Source organism: Furipterus horrens, unplaced genomic scaffold (assembly GCF_987537825.1).
Source record: "Furipterus horrens unplaced genomic scaffold, mFurHor1.1.pri manual_scaffold_9, whole genome shotgun sequence".
Taxonomy (NCBI): Eukaryota; Metazoa; Chordata; class Mammalia; order Chiroptera; family Furipteridae; genus Furipterus; species Furipterus horrens.
Genome location: NW_028327179.1, coordinates 1,683,092 through 1,703,157, shown reverse-complemented (window position 1 = coordinate 1,703,157; position 20,066 = coordinate 1,683,092). Strand labels below are relative to the sequence as shown.

Genomic DNA, 20,066 nt, shown 5'->3' with positions numbered 1-20,066 from the left:
CAGCTGTGTCCCTGCTGAGAGGCGCAAGTGGGCATTAATGAGGATGAAGGAACCAAGAAGCCCCCGGTTAGTTTTCCTGCACACAGACAGGCGTCTCCCAGTGGGCACACATGGTGGGCGTGGCCGCTGGAGCCTGGGGGTCAATGCCTCCCGGGGGCTCACCTGGCTGCACAGTGGCCTCACCTGGGAGCCACAAAGGGGGCGATGATTCCGTGTTATAGGAACCTAGAGCAGAGCTGGGCTCTGGACATAGTTCACAGCAGCCAAAGGGCCCCGTGTGCCCCGGGACCGGGAGACGCTGCCCGGTGGGCGATCCCGCTATCCGGGCGTTCCCAGTCATCAGCGCGGCCCAGGCTCAAGAGGCAGCTGAGGGGCAGTGATGCGGGCGACCACAGGCTGTTTGAGGAAACGCAGCCGATATGTTCCCCAAAACCAGCCACCGAGGGCCTGCGAAGCCAGCCGGAGAGGCTGCCCAGACCCTGCAGGGCAGCGGCGCGAGCTGGGCCTTACCTGCCTGGTGGTTAAAGTGCTGCACACACACACACAGCTCTGCACCCAGCTTCGTTAGGTGCCCAAGGGGCTGTGCACGCCTCCAAGTTCACCACCCCCTGCTGAGAGCCAGGGGCACATGTGCCAGGTTTGAACCTGGAAGGCTGAGCCTCTGCCCCCCCCCGCACCCCCAGGGATGCCCTGGGGCTTGTGATGGGTTCCCTGGCTTCCTTGGAGGGCTGGTGCTCCCCACCGGCTGAGGCCAGGCCAGGGGGAGCTGTGGGGAGTGCCTGCCGGGCGCACAGCCCAGTGGAGCCGACGGGTTGGTGGGGGCGGGGGAGAGGGCTCTGGCAGGGGCTGCGTCCTCGGCAGCAGAACGCCGGGGCTGTCAGAGATGGGGCGCCAGCCTTGTGCCCTCCCCGCCTCCCCCTGCACAAATATGATTACGCCTCTGCTGAAATCAGGTTAGCGTCACCGAGCTGAGCGGGGCCCCTCGGGGCCTGGGGCCGCGCAGGTGCCGGGCGCTGGAGTGGCTTCTGAGGATCAGGATGAGCTGGCTCATAGCCACCGAGGACACTAAGCAGGCCGGGCGGCCCTGGCCCCTCCTCCGAGAGGCTGCTCCCCGCCAGCACCCACCAGCCTCCCTGCGGCCTGGGCGGCATGGGCTTGGGCTGGCTGGCAGGGGCTCTGGCATGGCCCAGGGTGCTGGGCCCTTTCACTGGAGGGACCACAAGAGCTGACCACACCTGGGTCCCGTCTCTGTGTGTCCCTGAGCAGCTCTGGAGTCTCTCGGAGGTCGGTGTAAAGCAGGGACCCTAACCTCGTCCAGGACGTGAGGGAGTCGTGGCGAGTGATGTTACGTCTCCTGTTCAGCTGAGGCCTTCCCCAGGGCAGGGGCTGCCTGTCATGTTTACAACATGCTCCGTGCTCAGAACAGCCACGTCGAGCGTGACAGGAAAACCTGAGGATCAAGGTTTATACTAAATTTGCATCAGCCCAGGTCTCATCTAGAGACGAACAGCATTGCCACGCAGCCCCACCGTCCTGGGCGCCGCTCTGTGTATGTGTTAATAGGGAGAAAACAGCTGGGACATGGGGACAGCGGGCACTTACGTAACTTACTGCAGCAGGTACAGCATTGACCTGAACTACTGGTTACCTGCGGGGCATGAGAGGAGACGGGAGGGGCCGCTGAGACGCTTCCAGCCGCGGAGTCATGTCTCCACACCGCACAGTCCCCAAGGACCACGGCCCCGCCTCGGGGCTGTCCCCGCAGCCAGACGTGTGGGCTTGACTGGACGTGTGCTCTGTGCCCTGCAGGTGGTGGCGACGCTGGGGACGACGTCCTGCTGCTCCTTCGACAGGCTCTCAGAACTGGGGCCCGTCTGTAAGTCCTGCCCCTGGGCTTCCGCCCCGGGCTTCCTGCAGGGATGGCAGACCTTCCTCTGGGCTCTGCGCCATGCCATTATCTTACTATGATAATAAATACGACGTTCTATGTCACCTAAAAACCATGCCGTGGTCATGGTGCTGCCTAACGTGCAGCACTGAGTGCTGGGCCTGTACCAGGCTCTCACCCCGGCGCTCAGCCTCGCCACCTTCCGGGGTGGGGGTGGCTTTTAGGGACGGGCCCAGGGGCGAGGGCCACAAAGGCTGTTCTGGGCTCGGCCTGGCCAAGGCCGAGGCCGGCTGTCAGGTGCCCTGCGCGGAGGGCGCCGGGCGGAGAGGTCACAGCCACTTCTGGCCTGCAGGTGACGCGGAGGACCTGTGGCTGCACATCGATGCCGCCTACGCGGGCAGCGCCTTCATCTGCCCCGAGTTCCGGCACCTGCTCGATGGCGTGGAGGTGGGTGCGCGCCGCCCTGAGGTTGCCCTGCAGAAGCCCCGCTGCAGGATCAGCGACATCCTTCTTCTTCTTTTACGTCCTCACCTGAGGCCGTGCTCCCGCCCCTCCCCACCTGGAACTCAGGCGTCCAGGGAGGCGACAGGCCGTGGGGCAGGGAAGCAGACGGGCTGGAGGAGCCCTGGCCTCGGTTTCGTGCTCTGAGGTGGGGCTTCCCGGGACCTCGCCAGGCACGGGGGGCAGGCATCGGGGCACTGGGTGGCCTGCTGGGACCCCAGCTTTACTCAGGAGCAGCTGTGGCCCCGTGGGCAGGTTAGGGGTCCCCTCCACATCTCCCAAGGTGGACTTAGCCGCTCCCTCCTTCGACAGGTTGCTGTGAGGGGCAGGGGAGTTAATCCCGGTTAATGGGCTTACAGACCGCGCCTGGCACGCAGTCAGTGCTGCGCATGGCCTGGATGCTGTTATCGTCACCAGGGCCTGGGAGACTGTCCCTCAGGGCCTGTCTCCAGCTCATGTCCTGCTGCTCATCTGCTGGCTAATGACCAGCTTGGACCTGCCAATGCTGTCATGCCAGGGAAAGGGGGTCAGAGGTGCAGGACCCCAGCGGCCCGTTTTTGGAAGGAGCGGGCCCTGTGCTGCCGATGAGGACATAGCCTTCTGGCTTACAGTTCCACCGTGTTTATTTATTCCCTCCTTCATTCAATAGTGAGGGTTTAGGTCAGCCTTCAGGGTGTAAACGGAGCTCCCCAAGCTCCCCATCCTGCGAACATGGAGCTACGTGACTCTGATGTCGGGGTACTGACCCCCAGCCCCCTGCAGGTCACTGCCAATGGCTGCTTTTGTTTGGTGCTGGGGAAATGAAGACGCAGCCTCTTGGCCCTGCAGGTCAGGGGAGGAAGGACAGGCGTACATGGGGCCCTGCATGCCTCACCCAGGACCAGTCCTTTCTGACCACCAAGTTTAGGATTTCAGATCTTGTCCTGGGACTCTCCTCTCTTCCCCATGAACTTGAGGTGTGCCCTCTCACAGGGGCGCCTGCTGGTCCAACCAGCCCATCGGGGACACCGGGGGGCTTCCGTCAGCCGCAGACAGGGTGTAGGTGCAGCGATGAGGTCTGCATCCTCCTGAGACCCTTTCCCGCCCGCGGGCCTTGCCTGGCACTCCGCTCGGCTCGGCGGCTCAGATAAGGCTGCAATATCCTGCCCGGGCCGCCGGCGATAAGAGCCTTCGCTCTGTCGGCAGGAAGGGAAAGTATCGGGGCCGGGTAATGGAGGAAGTTTAAACAGAGCCGCCCCCGGGAGCAGCTAATAATCCTCCCAGCAAACAAAGCTCTCCCCTCCCCTTCTGTCACCTTTGATCAACAGATGAAACTTTGTAATTTCCTGTCTTTCTCATTGAAGCCTGGAAGGAAATGAACCTGCACGGCCAGAGTGGGGCCCTGAGCGGCCCCCACACCCCGCTGAGGTGCACCTGGCCTCGAGTCCCCTCCCGCCTCCTCCGGGCGCGTCCCTGCCACCAAACGGGGGGCGCTAGGAAGAGTTCCAAGTCTCCCGTTGGGGGGTTCGGCCAGACGTTCGTTCCTGCTGTGATAACGGACAGCCCTGCGGCCTGTGGCCCTGTCCCCGGGCCTCCCGGTGAACCCAGGTCCTGTCCACCCGGCGGAGGGAGCCCAGGGCACCCGCCGGGGAAGGGACGCGAAGATGCAGCCTGCTTCCCTCGGCCCCTTTGGCAGCTGCCATGTTATTTTCTGCTGGTGAATAAGGTGGCACCGACCATGGCCAAGGGACCCCAGAGCCAGCTGTGCGCCGCTGGGCCCGGCTGGGGCCATGAGCCCGCGTCTCTGACGCCCACGTGCCCCTCCTCTCACGCGCTCCTGCCCGGGGTCAGATGGGCATCAGGTCGGCGTTTCACGGGCTGTGCTCTGTCGTTGCCCCAGGAAGTGAAGAAAAAGAGGCTCCGAGGGTCCAGAGCCTGCCCTGCAGCCCCTGTGCTGGGCCTCGCTGTTCCGCTGCTCGTTCCTGGGGGGGGGGGGGGGGTCCTGCCTGCGCCTCGGCGCTCGTGACGCAAATGTCTTCCCTGTGCCTTTGTCTCCGGGCAGTGCGCAGACTCCTTTAACTTTAACCCGCACAAGTGGCTGCTCGTGAACTTCGACTGCTCCGCCATGTGGTGAGTCCCGCGCGCTGGCCGGCCCCGGCCCCGGCAGAGGAGTCCGGGCTCCCGGGACAGTGTCAGGGCGTTCACGGCGCTGCGCCTGCGGGAGGAGGGAGGGCCCCACGTTCAGGAGGACGGAGTCTCTCGCACGGATGACGCGCGACGCAGTGACCCCTAGGGAGGCATACGAAACGCTACAAACTAGTTCTTTTCAGTTTATTAAACAGTCTTCCCCTAAAGATCATATTTGTTTATTTTTAAAGAGAGGGAAAGGGAAGGGGAGGTGGAGAGAAACATCGTGTGGTTGCCTCTCACACCCCCCCGACCGGGGACCCGCCTGCAGCCCAGGCCTGCGCCCCGACTGGGAATCCAACCGGCGACCCTCTGGTTCGCAGGCCGGCGCTCGGTCCCCTGAGCCACACCTGCCAGGGCTCCAGGGCATTTAGGTGCTGTGTGTGGGGACCCAGGGACGAGACTGAATATTTGTTCTGTATTACAGCCCCGCCCCCAGGCGCTCCCGGCCCTGGAGAAGCGCACAGTGCGGTGCTGGGAAGCCGGGGTGGCGGGCGCACAGGGGCGGGGCCTGGGCAGGGGGCGGGGCAGGGGGCGGGGCGGGGGGGCCTGGGCCGGGCCAGGAGTCCCTGCTGGGACACCTTCCCTGAGCCCACGGTGTGTCTTCCGAAACCAGGGTGAAAAAAAGGGCAGACCTGATAGGCGCCTTCAAGCTGGACCCCGTGTACCTGAAGCACAGCCACCAGGACTCAGGTAAGCGGCGGCTTGGCGGGTGCTGCCTGTTCGTGCCAGGGCTGTGTGCCAGGCGCCCGGCGCCCGAGGGGAGGACTCGGTCCCTGGAGGTTTCCCAGGGCACCGGCTGCGGAGCCGAGCAGATGCGCTTCCCTTGGGTCCAGCGGTGACGAGGCCCGAGGGCCATGGTGGGGCCCGGTCCCGACCTGCTCAGGACAGGCGTCAGGGCCACCAGGGCCAGGAGCAGGGGCAGGGGGCCGCTTCCAGGACGGGGGCAGACCCCCCCGCACTCATCTTTGGAGCAGAGACAGCCCTGTGTCCCTGTGACGTGTGCAGACGCGGTCCCAGCCCAGAGCAGCGGGCTGGTGGTCCCCACCCCAAGGATCTCGGATGCTTGTGAGAGGGGACAGTGGACAAGCCACCAATAAGCAAGGGCGTGGATGGAGTCACGGGTCCCGAAGAAGCCATCAGGGCAAAGCGGCCGCCGGGAAGGTGTCCCTGTTGGGGACACTTTGGTCCTGGATCCCCGTGATGGGAGGGAGGCTTCCTGAGGACCCGCTGGAGGCACAGCTGGCGGGGCCCGGCCCGCGCAGTGCTCAGCGCCCCTCGCTTCCCCACCAGACTCTGCAGGCGGGTTTGGGCCTTGTCCACGGCCCCACCACCCAGGCCAGGCAGAGAGCAGGAGCACAGAAGCGGATGAGGTGGCCCGTGGTTTTCTCTTCAGTCCCCACCCAACGCTCCTCCTTTCCCTCCTTCCCTGCTGGCACCGGCTCTCGACACCGGCTGAGGACGCGTGTTTAACACCACCATGCCCCCGGGTGTCAGGCAGACAGGACTGTGTGACTTCATCTCAGGGTGAAACAAGGAGGCCGGCCCTCCCCCAGTGACCCTGCGGGTCTCTGTCTCTGCCATTTCAGACCCCAGTGGGGGAAAGGCCTGGTCAGTCCCAGCCGGCGGGCAGGCAGGGAGTCAATGCCGGGCAGACGCGCCCGCCTGCACAGCGGACCAAGAGCCGGGTGGCAGAGGGTCACGTTAGGTGGACGGCACGTCCCGGCTGACTGGACCCTGGCTGCTCGTACCTGAGCACGGGGGGCTCTGAGGGGCCCCTGTGCTCCTGGTCTGGATGGCAGGAAACGGTCAAGGGTCCACCGCAGGACCCCCGGACACCTTCGAATTTCCCCCAATTCCTCACCCAGGGTTTATTTCCATGTAGAAAGCCCAGTCTATGAGTCTTGGTCCTGCCCCCGCCTGATGTTGGGATTTACTACACAAGCCAGCCTTTCCCATGACCACCGGGAAGCTGTTGCATCCAGGACAATGTAGCCAACTCAGGGCCCCACCGGGCTCTGCCCTGCGCCAGACACTGGACTGAGACCCCAGGGTCCGGAGCCAAGCACCGATCGAAGGGGATTCCTTCTCTCCCCGCTGATCCTTCTTGATCTTGCAAATTCACCTTCTCATGCTGAGGCCTGACATGACCCCAATGCCAGTCTCACCCTGGGTGCCGAGGAACCTTGGGGTTCTGTGCACCTGTCACTGCAGAAAGTGACGTGGCTTGGAGCCTACCCAGTCCCACGTTTCCGCTTGTACTTTGGGCACCCGGGGGAGCGCCGCAAAGAACACCCAGCCCCCGCTCGCCAGTCTTAGGTCTGAGTCAGGAGGTGACGGACTGACCATGAACATGAGCAGGATGTAATCATGCGTCTGATGGTTTCTTTCTTCTTTTCCTTTCTCTTTTCCAGGGCTGATCACTGACTACAGGGTAAGTGGCAGTTGCGTCCCGTAGAGCTCCGGGGCTGTGGGGACCGAAAACGTGAGGCAGGGGCCCGAGTGTGGGAGCCTGTCCCTGGGCCCCTGGATGTGCAAAGGGCCTGGGGCACCAGTCCCGCCCACACTCCACGGCTTGTCCTTCCACGCCCTCCCCTCTGCCCTGACCGCCTTCCTGGCAGCTCTGCAGCTGTCTCGCCTAGAACGCAGTGGCAGCTTCCCTTCCTCACGGGCTCATAGGCACCTCTCGGCTCTTTCATGGTTTCGGCCTTGAGGGTGAATTCTGGCAAACGCCCTGCAAGCCCAGCCTCTATTGTCCATGAGCCCAGGGATAACAGTGCCTCCCAGGTCACCAGTCTGGTCTGCCCTCACCCGCCTCTCGCCATGAGACCTGCTCACTCCCCCGAGGGCTCGGCCATCCTGCGTGGGGTGGAGCGATGGCCGCCCCGCCAGGGGATGACCTGCCTCCAAGGGAAACAGGTGGAGCCACAGGTGAGAGGGAGCCGTCCCTTCTCGTGTCCCCTGAGACTCGCTGTGTTCTCTGCAGCATTGGCAGCTGCCGCTGGGGCGCAGGTTCCGCTCCTTGAAGATGTGGTTTGTCTTCCGGATGTACGGAGTCACGGGGCTGCAGGCCCACATCCGCAAGGTGACCTCTCCGCATTGCCTATCGGGTTGATCTTAGGTCTGGGGGCCCCAGGAGCGAACTGAGATGTCACGACCAGCACACATGTGACAAGGGGTCATTGGGGCTATGGCCATCAGGGTATTTATGAGACGGTCTGTGTGTCATGATGGGTCTTTTAAGACACTTCCATCAAGACCACAGGTGATCAGCTCTGGGAGATTCAAAGTCAGTTTAGCCACGTCTGGCCAAGAGCGAGGTCCCGTCACGGAGGGTAACAGTGAAGACACAAGGTTTTTCTCCAAGAGCGGTCAGAAAGGAGCCGTGAGGGCGGGTGGGGACGACGTCCCTGGCCCGTGGGTCTCAGACATGCCTCACCCGTGCAGGGCCCGGCTTCCACGGGCTGGGCCTCAGCGGTGACAGACAATGTGACAAGCACCTGTCTACTCCAAGCCCCATCTCCAGCTTTATTTTTTTTTAACAGTTGAGGAAGCTGAGGTCTAAGTACATGCCAGGACTTGCCCAAGCCCCGCCCCCTCGTTTAGCCGGTCCTCCTGTCCTGACATCCTTCCTCGTCTGTGTCCCCACCGGTGTGGACACAGGGCCTCTGCCTTCCCAGAAGCGGAGCTCACCTGCGGCTTCCAACCCCAGTGGGGCGGCCCAGCCAGCCGTTCACCTGAGATCCTGCTGCCGACACTTAGCAGCCGTGGGCTGGGCAGGGCATCCCAGGCCCATCCTCTGGGACAGGGCAAGTGGCCAGGCATCCACCTGCTCAGTGCCCGTCCCCCGTCACACGCGCCCCCATCTGCCTCGCAGGGACTGTGTGGGTTTATCGAGGAGAGGTCCCCTCCCTGCTTGGGGACACATTCTCAAATATGATGAGCAGTCAGCTTCTCTGGGGGACAGAACAGGAACAATAGTGGGTTGTGTCTCCAGAATGATTCCAGCTGGAAGTTCAGGGGCATCTGGGTGTGATTACGCTGCCTCGTGCCGCAAACACTCAGAGCCTCCCTCTGAGGGTCCCAGCGGCCCAGCGGGACAATGCGTGGCCAAGCCTGTCCCCAGGCAGGTGCGTGGTCCCGGGCCCGCCGGCGGCTGTCCCTGCAGGCCCCAGGCTCTGGCGCCCTCTGGTGGCAGCAGGCTTCTGCAACGGGGAGCCGCTCTGTGCCTTGGTGCCTCAGCCCCAGGCACACTTGGAGGGGGGCTGTGCTGGGTGCTCCCTGAGCACCTCCCGGTGTCGCCGCCGTGCTGGGTGCCTGGGTTTAGAGTAAGCAAGCGACGCTCCGAGACCGCGTCCCTGGCCAGTGCCATCTGAATCAGCATTTCAGCTCCATAAGCACCTGGACGTCCACTCAGGTGACGTTGTTCAATGAGAGGAAGGCACTGTTTGCACGGCACGGGGACCCATGTGACTGTCATCTCGCGGTGCTGGTGAGCTCTGTCGCAGAACGCACAGCGGCGGTCTGGGTGGGACCCCCGTTAGGCAGCTGCGCTGGGGACAGCCTCCGCTTCCTCAGCGGCACAGGTGCCCGCCGTGTTCAAATGCCTCTTTGCAGTGTTTCCTCTAAAATCACAAACAGTTGTTTTGGTGGCGCTGCCCCCATGGGAACGCGAGGTTTCCCTCGGCCTGCGTGGGAACACACGCCCGTGAAGACACTGGCCAAGAGCTCCCCAGGGGGTTACAGGCGTGCGGTCTGACTGGCTTCCTGGGTGCTGGGCCTGGGCAGAGAGCTGGGCGCTCAGGCCTGCTGCCTCCCTTTCCAGCACGTGCAGCTGGCTCATGAGTTTGAGTCTTTGCTGAAGCAGGATCCTCGCTTTGAAATCTGTACGGAGGTCACTCTGGGGCTGGTCTGCTTCCGGCTAAAGGTACGTTCAAGTCCATGACAGTCCTGGTTTTCTTCCAGTGCGGCAGAGGGCAAAGGAACAGCCTGCCCTCGGCTCGTCCCAGCCCTGATGGCACCCACCTGCCCGCCACACCCTGCACAGTCCTCCCCTGGGTCCCCCTCGGACACCTCCTGCTCGCGGAGACCCCTGGTCCTGGGATGCTCACCATTCCCGCAGTCCGGGTGTCTCGGCCACCAAGGACTCACTTGTCCCCAGGGTCCCTTGGTGTCGGCGCTGGGCCAGCATCAGCATCAGCTGGGAGTTGGTGACAAAGGCCCCTCTTGGGCCCCGCCGCCACAAACGCACACGTGGTCTGCACTGCACTAGAGGCGGACCAGAGGCTGTGTCTGCGGAGCCGAGTCCTCTGACCGCCAAGCTCTCTGTCCGCAGCCCCTTGTATCTGGTTGAATTTTTTCTTTCTCTGAGGCGTGGCCCCTGCTTCTTGATCCCTGCAGGGTTCCAACAAACTGAACGAAGCTCTTCTGGAGAGAATAAACAGTGCCAGAAAAATCCACCTGGTGCCCTGCCACCTGAGAGACAAGTTCGTGCTGCGTTTTGCCATCTGCTCCCGCACGGTGGAGTCTGCGCACGTGCAGCTGGCCTGGGAGCACATCCGGGCGCTGGCGACCTCGCTGCTGGGAGCCTGGCAGGACTGAGGGCGAGCACCGCAGGTGAGCGGCGTCCTCCCGCCGGGCCCAGCTTCCTCCACTGTGAAAAGGGGGGATGGGGAGGAGCCCTGCTCTACCCCGATTCTTGATTCTTTAGAGACCTAGACAGACGTCCGTTTTGTATTTTTATAAGAAACTACCAATGGTGTATTTGTAGACTGTTCACCCAGATTTTTCCCTGTTTACGGAGGCAACTTAGCATCAGAACAAGCTTACACATTAAACTGACAAACTGTGGATGAGTGAAAATTAATGAGAACACTAGCGAGGGAATTTGACATGACTGACAACGTACTGCTGGGAGAACCAAATTGCGGACGGTTCAGAGGAAGGAAATGCTTACTCCTCAGCCAGAGAAAGACGCCCCAAAGACAGCAAGTGGTCGCCGTGTAAGGAAAACACACAAACGCAGTGTTGGCCACGGGGAAGGTGCGCAGATTCTGTCTGGGGAAGCCACAGCAAGCGTAAAAGCCTTTTCATTACATTATTTCAAGAACACCAGGCCATTGGAGTTTGCCTACCTTCTTCGTTTCTGTCTGTAGAGTCTTTTCACCCCATTTTGGGGCAGGTGGGTGGTGGACCTACCTCTGTGACCACATGCTTCTCTTTGTCACTCTCCTGTCTCCCCATGGCCCATTATCACACCTGTAGGGGATGGAGCACCTAAGTATGGGACCCACGACTTCACTGATGCTTTGAACGTTACCTTCTTTGCTCTTAATTTTAACTGTGACTACCTGAAATATTATAGTGCTCAAAAACAAAATGTTTAAAGTTGAGTTTTCTCTTATATGAGAGGTCTATGCACGGCTTCTAATCCCTGAGGTCAAAGACCCCCGTCTGTGGTCAAGGCTAGGCCTGAACGACCTTATCCTTTTCCTGGCATAAAAAAAGAACTTTTCTTCAAGGTGTATTGCTCATAAGCTGAGGGGTCCACCCTGCCCAGAGCAACTCCAAGGTCACAGCTGGAGCATCTCTGGAAGGTGCTAGGCAGAGGCTCCTGTTTTCATTATTCCATTGCTCCAAGATGTGTGTGTGTGTGTGTGTGTGTGTGTGTTGGGTGGGGGTGGATAACTGCTATAAGATACACAGAGAGCAGAGCCGTGCCGGGCAGACCCTCCTGACACACATCCCCGCGGCCCTGTGCTTGCACACACCCCAGCTGGCGTGTCACGTCGCGACCCAAGTCCCCCAGCAGCACAGAGAAAGCCTGTAGCTCTGAAAAATCGTCAGAAACAAAGCCCTGTGTCTGAGGGCAATCACAGTCACTGTGGACTCATGGCACTTGCTTGGAAACCAAGGGGTAAAAATAGGACTTGTTTTTAAATGTTGCCTCTCACAGTCAATCACAATGTACCCACGTTGTTTTGGCCAGATTAACTAGAGGGACGGAAATCCTAACACGCGGGATTTCCTTGGGCATTGCTGAGGCTATCACAGCAAGCCCATGTGTCACAGGATGTATGCAAAAATCTGATTCTTGAATTTTTTTTTCAATGTAGCCATATGCTCATGTTATACTTTCCCTGTAGAGATCCAAAGTTGAAAGAAGCATATCTGAAAACTGGAATAAGAAGAAAATAAATACCATCCCAGCTCCGTTACCCAGAAGCTTGCGATTGTCTCTCCTCAGGCTCCCATCAACGAAGAAATCTCATCTGCTATAGGAAGAGTTAATCCCAGTGGTTATAGTTAATTCATTATTTGGCTGTGATTTTTGTTGATTAAAACATCAGTGTTTCATGCTGCTGAGGTCGTCAGTGGTGGGTAAGGCTTACTGAAATGTCCCCAGGTCAGCCATGGTCACGGGGCTGGAAATTCCACCCGTGGCCTCCGCTTGTTCCGTCACGTGGCTCCGTGCTTAATAAACCATCGCCGCGAACGGCGGCCGTGTCTGTGAGCGTCCTGTTCCGCGCGGCGCCCGGGCACGGCGTCCCCGGGGGGCGGGGGGCAGCGTTCACGTCAGGCCCGGTGTCGGGCGCTGTCACAACGCTCCGTTTTCCCTGGCGAGGACTCCCACTTCTGCACACGGAAGAAGCAAGACTCCGGAGCACAAAACGCGGCGATGCCGCCCACGGCGGGTCAGTTTCAGTCACTTAGATGTCACATGCGCGCCTTGCTACGCAACACGCATGTCCTCCACCGCTCCCCCCAGAGAGCCCCTTCCTCGGGTGGGGACATCCAGGGGACATCCGGGGGCCCCGCTGAGCCGGGAGAGGGAAACGAGGGCGCCGTGGGCTTCCTTTTTCCGGGAGAGGGCCCTTTGTGACACCGTTAGGGCGCGTCATCAGACCCGGAGCGCCAACCTCCAGGGTCTTCTGTGACGCAGGGACGGTACTTACCGAACAGCGGGCTGGCCGTGGCTCTCCCGTCACTTGGTCTGCGGACGCGACTCAGCAACTCCCGTAAACGTGGTTCTCCGCAGCCCCCGACCGCGGCAGTGAGGGCGGGTTTTCAGCCGTCCAGGGAAGGGTCCCCGCGAGCCCGGACCCCAGCCGCGGGACTCCGAGCGGGGATTCCAGCCCCCGTCTCCTCCGTAGAAACCCACGTGGCCTTTACACGCCACTCCCCGCGGTCCCGGGGCAGCAACAGGTGCTCCAGGTGCGCGCCTGCCATGGGGCCGCCCTGAAGGCAGCTTAGCTCGGGGCCTGCGCGTCTTGGTCGCGCAGGACTTCAGACCGAAGCCCATTCGCAACGAGACGCAGAGGTCGCCCCCTCCTGCGACCCCGCCCGGCTGCGCGGCCCGCGCGCCCCGCTCAGCAGAGCAGCCTCCTGCCGCCCCAGGGACCAGCCCCCGGGCGCGCGCTCCGCGGCTCCGCCCTGCGGCCCCGCCCCCGGCGCGAGGCCCCGCCCCCAACGCGCAACCCCCGAGGCCCCGCCCCCGAGAGCGCGCCCGGTACGCACCGACGCACGCACGGCTCCGGTCGAGCACGGCCTCAGCGCGCAGGCGCACGTCCGTCCGCGCGCTTTTCGGACGCGCTGGTCGGCGTGAGAGCGAGTCCGGCGCTGGAGCCAGAGGCGCGGACGGGCAGCTCGGGCGCCGCAGACCCTCCCGCGGCGGCGGCGGGGTGAGGGGCTTCGCGGGCGGCTGCGGGGACCCCCGGGGCAGTGGAGCGTTTCCCTCAGGGGGCGTGCCCCCCGCACCTGTTCGCCCGGGGGACGTCCCTTGTCGGGGAGGGAGCGGGGACCCGGCCCCGGCGCGCGAGCCTCCGACGGCGGCGCCCTGTGTCGGCCGCCCCGCGGCTCGGCTCTGCCCGGCGGGTGACCGAGGAGGCGCTGCCGTTGGGGGAGCGAGCGCGGCCGGCGCAGCCTTTGCTGAGGGGCGGGCTTTCCGAGCACGTGGCGGGGCTGGGGGCCCGCGGCCCCGAGACCGAGGAGGGGGCGCTCCCGGCCGGCGCGGGGCGGGGGGCGGGGCTGGTGCGCGGGGCGGGCCGGCGAGCGGGCGCCCGTTGGGACCGGCGTTCGCCGCGGCGGCCACAGCTGCTGGGCCAGGAGGAGGTGACACTCGGGAGGGGACGTCGGAGGCCTCGGAGCGGGCGGCCCGGCGAGGGCAGCGCGCCGTCTGGGAGCCCAGGACCTCGGGCGACGGGGGGGGGCCCGGCCGCGGGGAGGGTCGCCGGTGAGAGGAGGAGCGTGAGCCCCGCTTCCCCTCGCGGGCCCCGCTCCGGCGCCCCGCGGCCTCGCTGCGCAGAGGGAATGGGAAGCAAGGGGCGGCCGCGGGGCGCCGGCTCTGGCTGGGTTCGCCGCCCTGGGTCACGGGGAGCGGGTGACGACGGGCTCTTCCCGAGGACCAGGAGCGCCCGGGGGTCGGCCGCGCAGCCCGGGCAGCGGGTCGGGGAGCTGTCGGGCCGGGACCCGGGAGCTACGATCTCAGACGCGCGAGGCCCTGCTGGGAAGCGGCTTCTTGCAGGTCGTCCCGGGGCGTCCGCGGGGACACGCGCCCCTCCGGCCCAGGGCCCGGCCCCTGCGATTGCGGAGAACAGCCCGAACCGACGGAGGGGCTGACGGACGTCGCTTCGGGGCCGGATCTGAAGCGGAAGCGCCGGAGCCGCAGGCCGCGCTGTTGGGCCTCAGTCCCTGCGTCAGCCACGGCGGCTCCGCCCGGAGCAGCCCGAGAGGAGTGGGGGCGCGGGGAGAGGCTCGGGGCCCCCGCGTACGTGCGCGGCCGCAAGGGAGTCCGTAGAGCCTCGGTGGCGGCCGGTGTTCCCCTCGGGGCCCGCGCGGCTCCGACCCCGCCCCCGGGACCGCAGGTCACCTGGGGTGCGGCCGTGCGGGGCGGGCTCTGGCACCTGCTCCCCAGGGGGGCCTCCCCAGGCTCGGCCTCAGTTTCCCCGTTGGTGCACTGGGGCCGGCGATAGTTGTCAGAGCCCGTTTCTGTCCGTCACCTGGCCCGATGCTCACGGTGACGTCTCTCACTGCACAGGCGAAGCAGGACCCGGGGAGCCCCAGGCTGGCCGGGGGCCGCTCGCCTGGTTTTCCTCGGAGCGCAGACGGAAGCCCCAGGCCTGCTTGGTTTTGCGTTGCTTGTAGTGCCGCGCTGCTTCTGGTTTGCTTTTCTTTTGCCAATTAATTTTAAATCCTGTCCTCATGAATGGTTTCCCTCTTTGCAGAGAAAATTATTAAATAACCAGTTCAACCCATAATGAAGCATTACTAAGCCCGTTCTTTAATCTGTTGTATCCTGAACGCTTGAACTTTATGAATAACTAGCATTTCCCTTGCCATGGTCCGTTTTTATAAATCTACCTTGTAAGTGTAAGATCCAGTGTACCTACCGCCTCTCAGATGAGCAGAGATTGAAAAGTCAGTATTTGTCTTCTTACTACTCTTTCATTCTTGTCTCTGTTGCAGAACCGCTGACATGCAGGCCTCCGGCTCTCCGTCCGTGCACCTGAGTGAGTGGCAGAGGCACTACTACACGGTCACCTCTGGCACGAGTACGGCGCGGGAGAAGGCCGACGCCTACCGAGCGCAGATACTGCGCATTCAGTACGCCTGGGCCAACTCCGAGATCTCCCAGGTCTGTGCTTCCAGACTGTTCCAAAAATATGCAGAGAAATATTCCGCGATCATTGATTCTGACAATGTTGAAACGGGCTTGAATAACTACGCAGAAAACATTTTGACATCAGCGCAGTCTCAGCGAACTGGCAGTGACAAGTGGCAGTCTGGACTGTCAGTGACTAACATCTTCCAAGTGAGCGCCGTGCAGGAGATGATGCGGGCGGGCGCCAAGTTCCGAGACTCCCTGCTGGCAGCTGCCGACGCTTCGGTGGTGACCCGCAGCGAGGCCGAGGCCTTCAGTCCTCCAAAATTTAGTGTTCCCGGTGGCTCTGGGGAGAGCGACCCGTTGCCTAACCCAGCCCGTGGCGCAGACAGGACCCGAGACCTCCCCGAGAGCAGCGCCCTGGACCCTCAGAGAGCCCAGCCCGCTGCGGTGACTGACACCCCAGAGACATGTCCCACATCCTCAGCACCTTTTGGTGATGTAGCCACTGCGAAGCACGCCACACCGTTATTTGGAAACGTGAGGAAGGGGAATAGCAGCTCTCCGAGAGCCAGCGTAAGCCTGAATATGTTCTTACCCGGCCAGTCCCGTTTTCCTGCTGGCAGTGAAAATCCCGGGGAAGGGGTCACGTTCTCCGCTTCGGGCCCCGCCGATGCCCTTGCGGCCCCGGTCCTCAGTAGGGCTTTTAGTAACGCAGGAGGTGATGGCCGAAGAGAGGAAAGCAGCCTCCCAACCTTTAAAACTGCAAAGGAGCAATTATGGGTGGAGCAGCAGCAGAAGTGCCACCGGCCCGCACGGGCGTTGGGGTCTTCCTGTGCTGGTGTGAAAAAGTCTCTGGGCGCCAGTAGATCCCGAGGAATTCTGGGGAAGTTTGTCCCTCCCGTCCCTAAGCCCGAAGGGGGTGACCCGAATGGGGGGCTGCAGTACAAGCCTGATGGCGCCGGAACCCCCGAGCCAGCGCCCCCGGTGGATGACCGTCTGAAGAGCCTGGAGCCCAAGATGATCGAGCTGATTATGAGTGAGATCGTGGACCGCGGGCCCCCGGTGCGCTGGGAGGACATCGCGGGGGTAGAGTTCGCCAAAGCCACCATACAGGAGATCGTGGTGTGGCCCATGCTGAGGCCGGACATCTTCACAGGGTTGCGAGGACCTCCCAAGGGCATTCTGCTCTTTGGTCCCCCGGGCACTGGGAAGACGCTGATTGGCAAGTGCATCGCTAGTCAGTCTGGGGCGACCTTCTTCAGTATCTCTGCCTCCTCCTTGACCTCCAAGTGGGTGGGCGAGGGGGAGAAAATGGTCCGCGCCCTGTTCGCCGTCGCCCGGTGTCAGCAGCCAGCGGTGATCTTCATTGACGAGATCGACTCCCTGCTGTCCCAGCGCGGGGACGGGGAGCATGAGTCTTCCCGGAGAATAAAAACCGAGTTCCTGGTGCAGCTGGACGGAGCGACCACGTCTTCCGAGGATCGAATCCTAGTCGTGGGAGCCACCAATCGGCCGCAGGAGATCGACGAGGCCGCCCGGAGGAGGCTGGTGAAGCGGCTGTACATCCCCCTCCCAGAAGCGTCCGCCCGGCGACAGATCGTGACCACCCTGATGTCCAGGGAGCGGTGCCGCCTCAGCGAGGACGAGCTGGAGCTGGTGGTGCAGCGGTCGGAGGGCTTCTCGGGCGCCGACATGACGCAGCTGTGCAGAGAGGCGTCGCTGGGCCCCATCCGCAGCCTGCAGGCGGCCGACATCGCCACCATCACGGCCGACCAGGTGCCGCCCATAGCGCACGTGGACTTCGAAAACGCCTTCCGGACCGTGCGGCCCAGCGTGTCCCCGAAAGACCTGGAGCTCTATGAGACCTGGAACAGGACCTTCGGCTGCGGGAAGTGAACAGGGCCCGTGGGGTCGGAAGAGGGCACGTTTGCGGCCCCGCCTCCCCGGCAGCACAGGGGGCGGCTTCCCGCCCGGTGCTCGGAGAGCGCGTTCTGAATCCGATGCCGTCGGTAGTGCGGAACGAGACAGGTGGGTGTGACCACTGACGGACAGCCCGGGCCGGCAGGAGCCTGGTTGTCCTGCCCGTTGTGACCTGACACCTGTTCGGACCGAACGCGAAGGGGCTTCCTTGTTGCTGACGGGTCTTTTCCAGGCGGTGCCTTGGGGTGAGGCGTGGGCTCCCACTGGAACTTCCAGTCGTACTTGTGTACGAGGGGCCAGGGTTCACGGACCGCCTTCATTGCCAGGGCAGGGGTTCACACCCGCGGCAGCACGCTGCCCACTGTCTGCCATTTACGGTCTCACCGGACGCGGGCGTGGAAGTGCCAGCTGCTGTTTTGGTTTGTAACCTGGTCCTGCTTTCTCACCAGGACTCACTAATAAAACGTGTTCAGGAAGAGTCGAGTGCAGTCTGATATCAGAGACGTACCACAGAATCGGAAGGGGAAGAATGTTTTCCTAGGGGGTAGGTGTTGTGTAACGACGTTACATTTGACAGAACGTGACAGCTGGAGCTCTGGTGTCTCAGAAACAAAGGTTTGCAGGTTTCTATAAACAGTACGTGTTCATTTAGATCGTAAAGATGAACAAAGGGAGGAAATAGCAATCCCAGTCTCCCCACCCATTTGAGAAAGCACTTGAAACCCCTGAGAGTCAGTTCTTCCCAGTGGGTTATTCAGCAGGGGGTGGCCTGCTCGTTCTCTCTGGTGGCCCAGTTTCCTTGGAGTGTGTCGTCACCGTTTCCCACGGGAACAGACGTGCCAGCCTGTGCCCTCACGCGGCGGCCCGCCTCAGGCTCCGTCGTACGTCTGTCTGGGCTGACGTAGTCAGCGTCCTGCTGGGGGCGTCAGGGCAGGGTGGCGGTTGTTCACCTTTTGTTTATTGTAAACAGAAATGTGCCGAATGCTCTACTGATCTTCCATGACCTCGCCTACCGGCCACTGGCCTTTATACAATCACACGTGGAGCCAGAGCATCCAGATGTGAAATTACGTACTTGGAATTGTGAAGACACTGGGAGAAGTGGGATAATGCTGATCGTGCACAGGGTTAGTAACGATTTGGAGACGGGCAGTGGCAGGTCCAGCCCCTCCAGAAGGTGGTCTGATCATATCTACCAAAAATGTTCCCCTTCTGGGTGCCCGAACCACACAGATAAGTTCGTTGGAACACTTAATATAGGACAACGCACAGAACCTACATACCCGTCACGGGGGGTTGTTGAATCTGTGCCAGGGCTTTTCACGAAACGGCCTGTAAAGCTCCAGCGCGTGCCAGGGGTGTCCACGAGCGGGGAGAGCCACGGGCTGTGGTTCAGGGGAGAGGCAGGCGGGCGGGCAGTTCCCACAGGGCCCCCGGGAAGGGAAGGTGGGCAGAGGGCTCGGGGGACCCACCGCTGCTGTCCCGGGAGCCGACGGGGGCGGGGGGCACGTCCCACAGCCGGCTTCCCACGCACAGCGACGTGTTGTCTCTGCAACAATACACTAATTTTTTTGATCGGCTCGTCTGTTTTAAGATGAAATCATATTTTCAGAGTACGGAACGTAATTGCTGAGTAAGCTGTGGACTTGGGTGTGTGTGGGTGTGTGGGTGTGTGTGCTCGCGTGCGCACGTGCCAGCAGGTTTGTTAGTAAGTGTTGGGAGGCAAGAGCTGAGAACTGAAGTCCCTGGTACGTTTCTCAGAAAACTCCGCGGATGGAAACGGGGCTGGAAGAACGGGGGTCAGACGGTAAGGAAATCTGGAAAACAGGCTGTTTATACATGTTTTGCACACGCATAAGACTAGTTAGAAGTAAACCGCTCAGAATGCGAATCCTCAGTGCAGTCGTGAACCAGCCCCCAGCCGGTCAGAGCTGCCAGCATTGCTCCGGACGTGGCCGAGGGGCCCGGTTTTCGTCTTCGTGTCAGGAAATCGCACGGCCAGAAGCCCATTTCGGAAAGGAGCCTTTGGGCGAGCGGCACCCGCATGATGCCCCTCCATCTGCGGCCTCGGACCGGGATGACTTCCGTTTCCTCGGAGGCTGGGGCACAGGCCAAGCTGAGCCCCCACTCCGGGGCGGCGCCTGGCCAAACACACGCTTCTGACCCGGTGGGTCGCCGCAGCCCCAACGTGTGATCAGCTGGAAACATCATTTCACAAAATACAGAAAATTGCTATAAAACTGGGGCACTGCTGCAATTGAAGGGAAATGGTGCAGATAAATCTATTTTAATGGATAAGCTTAGTAGATGCAAAATAAATGTATTTCATTATTTATTCCTTTCAGCCGGTCTGCGCGTAAATTAAAGGGGAAGTGCACACAGTGTCCCCTCTGCAGTGGCATAGGAATGAAGAAACAAGCTTTTCAGTCACTTTCATGCTTTGGAAGAACTTAGTCCTGCTCGAATTAATGTCAAAGGTTCTCTGGGTCCCGTGTGACCCGCGTGGCAGCCTCTGTGCTGACGACCCGAGGCCCTGAGGTCACTCACCGCTGAGTGGGGCTCAGATTCCCTTTGGCTGAAGTGACTCCAGTGGCTGGTCCTCAGGGCCAGCGTTTTCATTTCACACAGATATGGAGACAGAGAGGCCATTGCTGCCAGACAGCAGGGTGCCGGCGTGAGCCCCGCCCACGCACCCCGGGGAGGGGGCTGTGCCGCTGCTGCGGCCTCTGGATACAGCAGGTGCCTGAGCGAGGGGACCTGAAGGGCGGCTTTTACTAAGGGGCTTCCAACGTTCTGCCCGAGTTGAGGAATCTGGTCCTAACTGCCTATTTTAAAAAGGAAGATTTGGTGTGTTGTTTATTTACAGCAATATGTGTGTCCATGTAGGTAACAGAGCACACACTGTAATCCTGTAGAGAAAATAAGACTAGAAAAGCAAGGAGACCAACTCCCTGATAAGGTGACAAATCACGTTAGCAACGTCACGAG

General features: G+C 61.9%; 2 protein-coding genes across 3 annotated transcripts in view; both read left to right on the top strand.

Moving 5' to 3' along the window:
• The window catches only part of DDC (dopa decarboxylase), a 37,485-nt gene extending 25,422 nt beyond the window's left edge, over positions 1–12,063 (top strand). For both annotated transcript variants that reach the window (XM_090286999.1, XM_090286998.1), the window contains exons 7-15: positions 1,810–1,876; positions 2,241–2,335; positions 4,431–4,498; positions 5,172–5,248; positions 6,970–6,989; positions 7,542–7,640; positions 9,381–9,482; positions 9,956–10,171; positions 11,701–12,063. In XM_090286999.1, coding sequence (XP_090143125.1) covers positions 1,810–1,876; positions 2,241–2,335; positions 4,431–4,498; positions 5,172–5,248; positions 6,970–6,989; positions 7,542–7,640; positions 9,381–9,482; positions 9,956–10,156 — 729 coding nt within the window. In that variant the 3' untranslated portion in view covers positions 10,157–10,171; positions 11,701–12,063. The remainder of the gene's footprint in view (positions 1–1,809; positions 1,877–2,240; positions 2,336–4,430; positions 4,499–5,171; positions 5,249–6,969; positions 6,990–7,541; positions 7,641–9,380; positions 9,483–9,955; positions 10,172–11,700) is intronic.
• A 1,063-nt stretch (positions 12,064–13,126) lies between these two features.
• FIGNL1 (fidgetin like 1) lies at positions 13,127–17,556 on the top strand. The gene is made up of 2 exons (XM_090287773.1): positions 13,127–13,236; positions 15,020–17,556. Exon 2 carries the CDS (start codon positions 15,030–15,032, stop codon positions 17,052–17,054), a length of 2,025 nt encoding a protein of 674 aa, XP_090143899.1. The 5' UTR covers positions 13,127–13,236; positions 15,020–15,029; the 3' UTR covers positions 17,055–17,556.
• The last annotated feature ends 2,510 nt before the right edge of the window (positions 17,557–20,066 follow it).

Excerpts from the sequence above, each read along its gene's own strand:
- FIGNL1 (XM_090287773.1), top strand. The coding sequence starts at position 15,030 with ATGCAGGCCTCCGGCTCTCCGTCCGTGCACCTGAGTGAGTGGCAGAGG.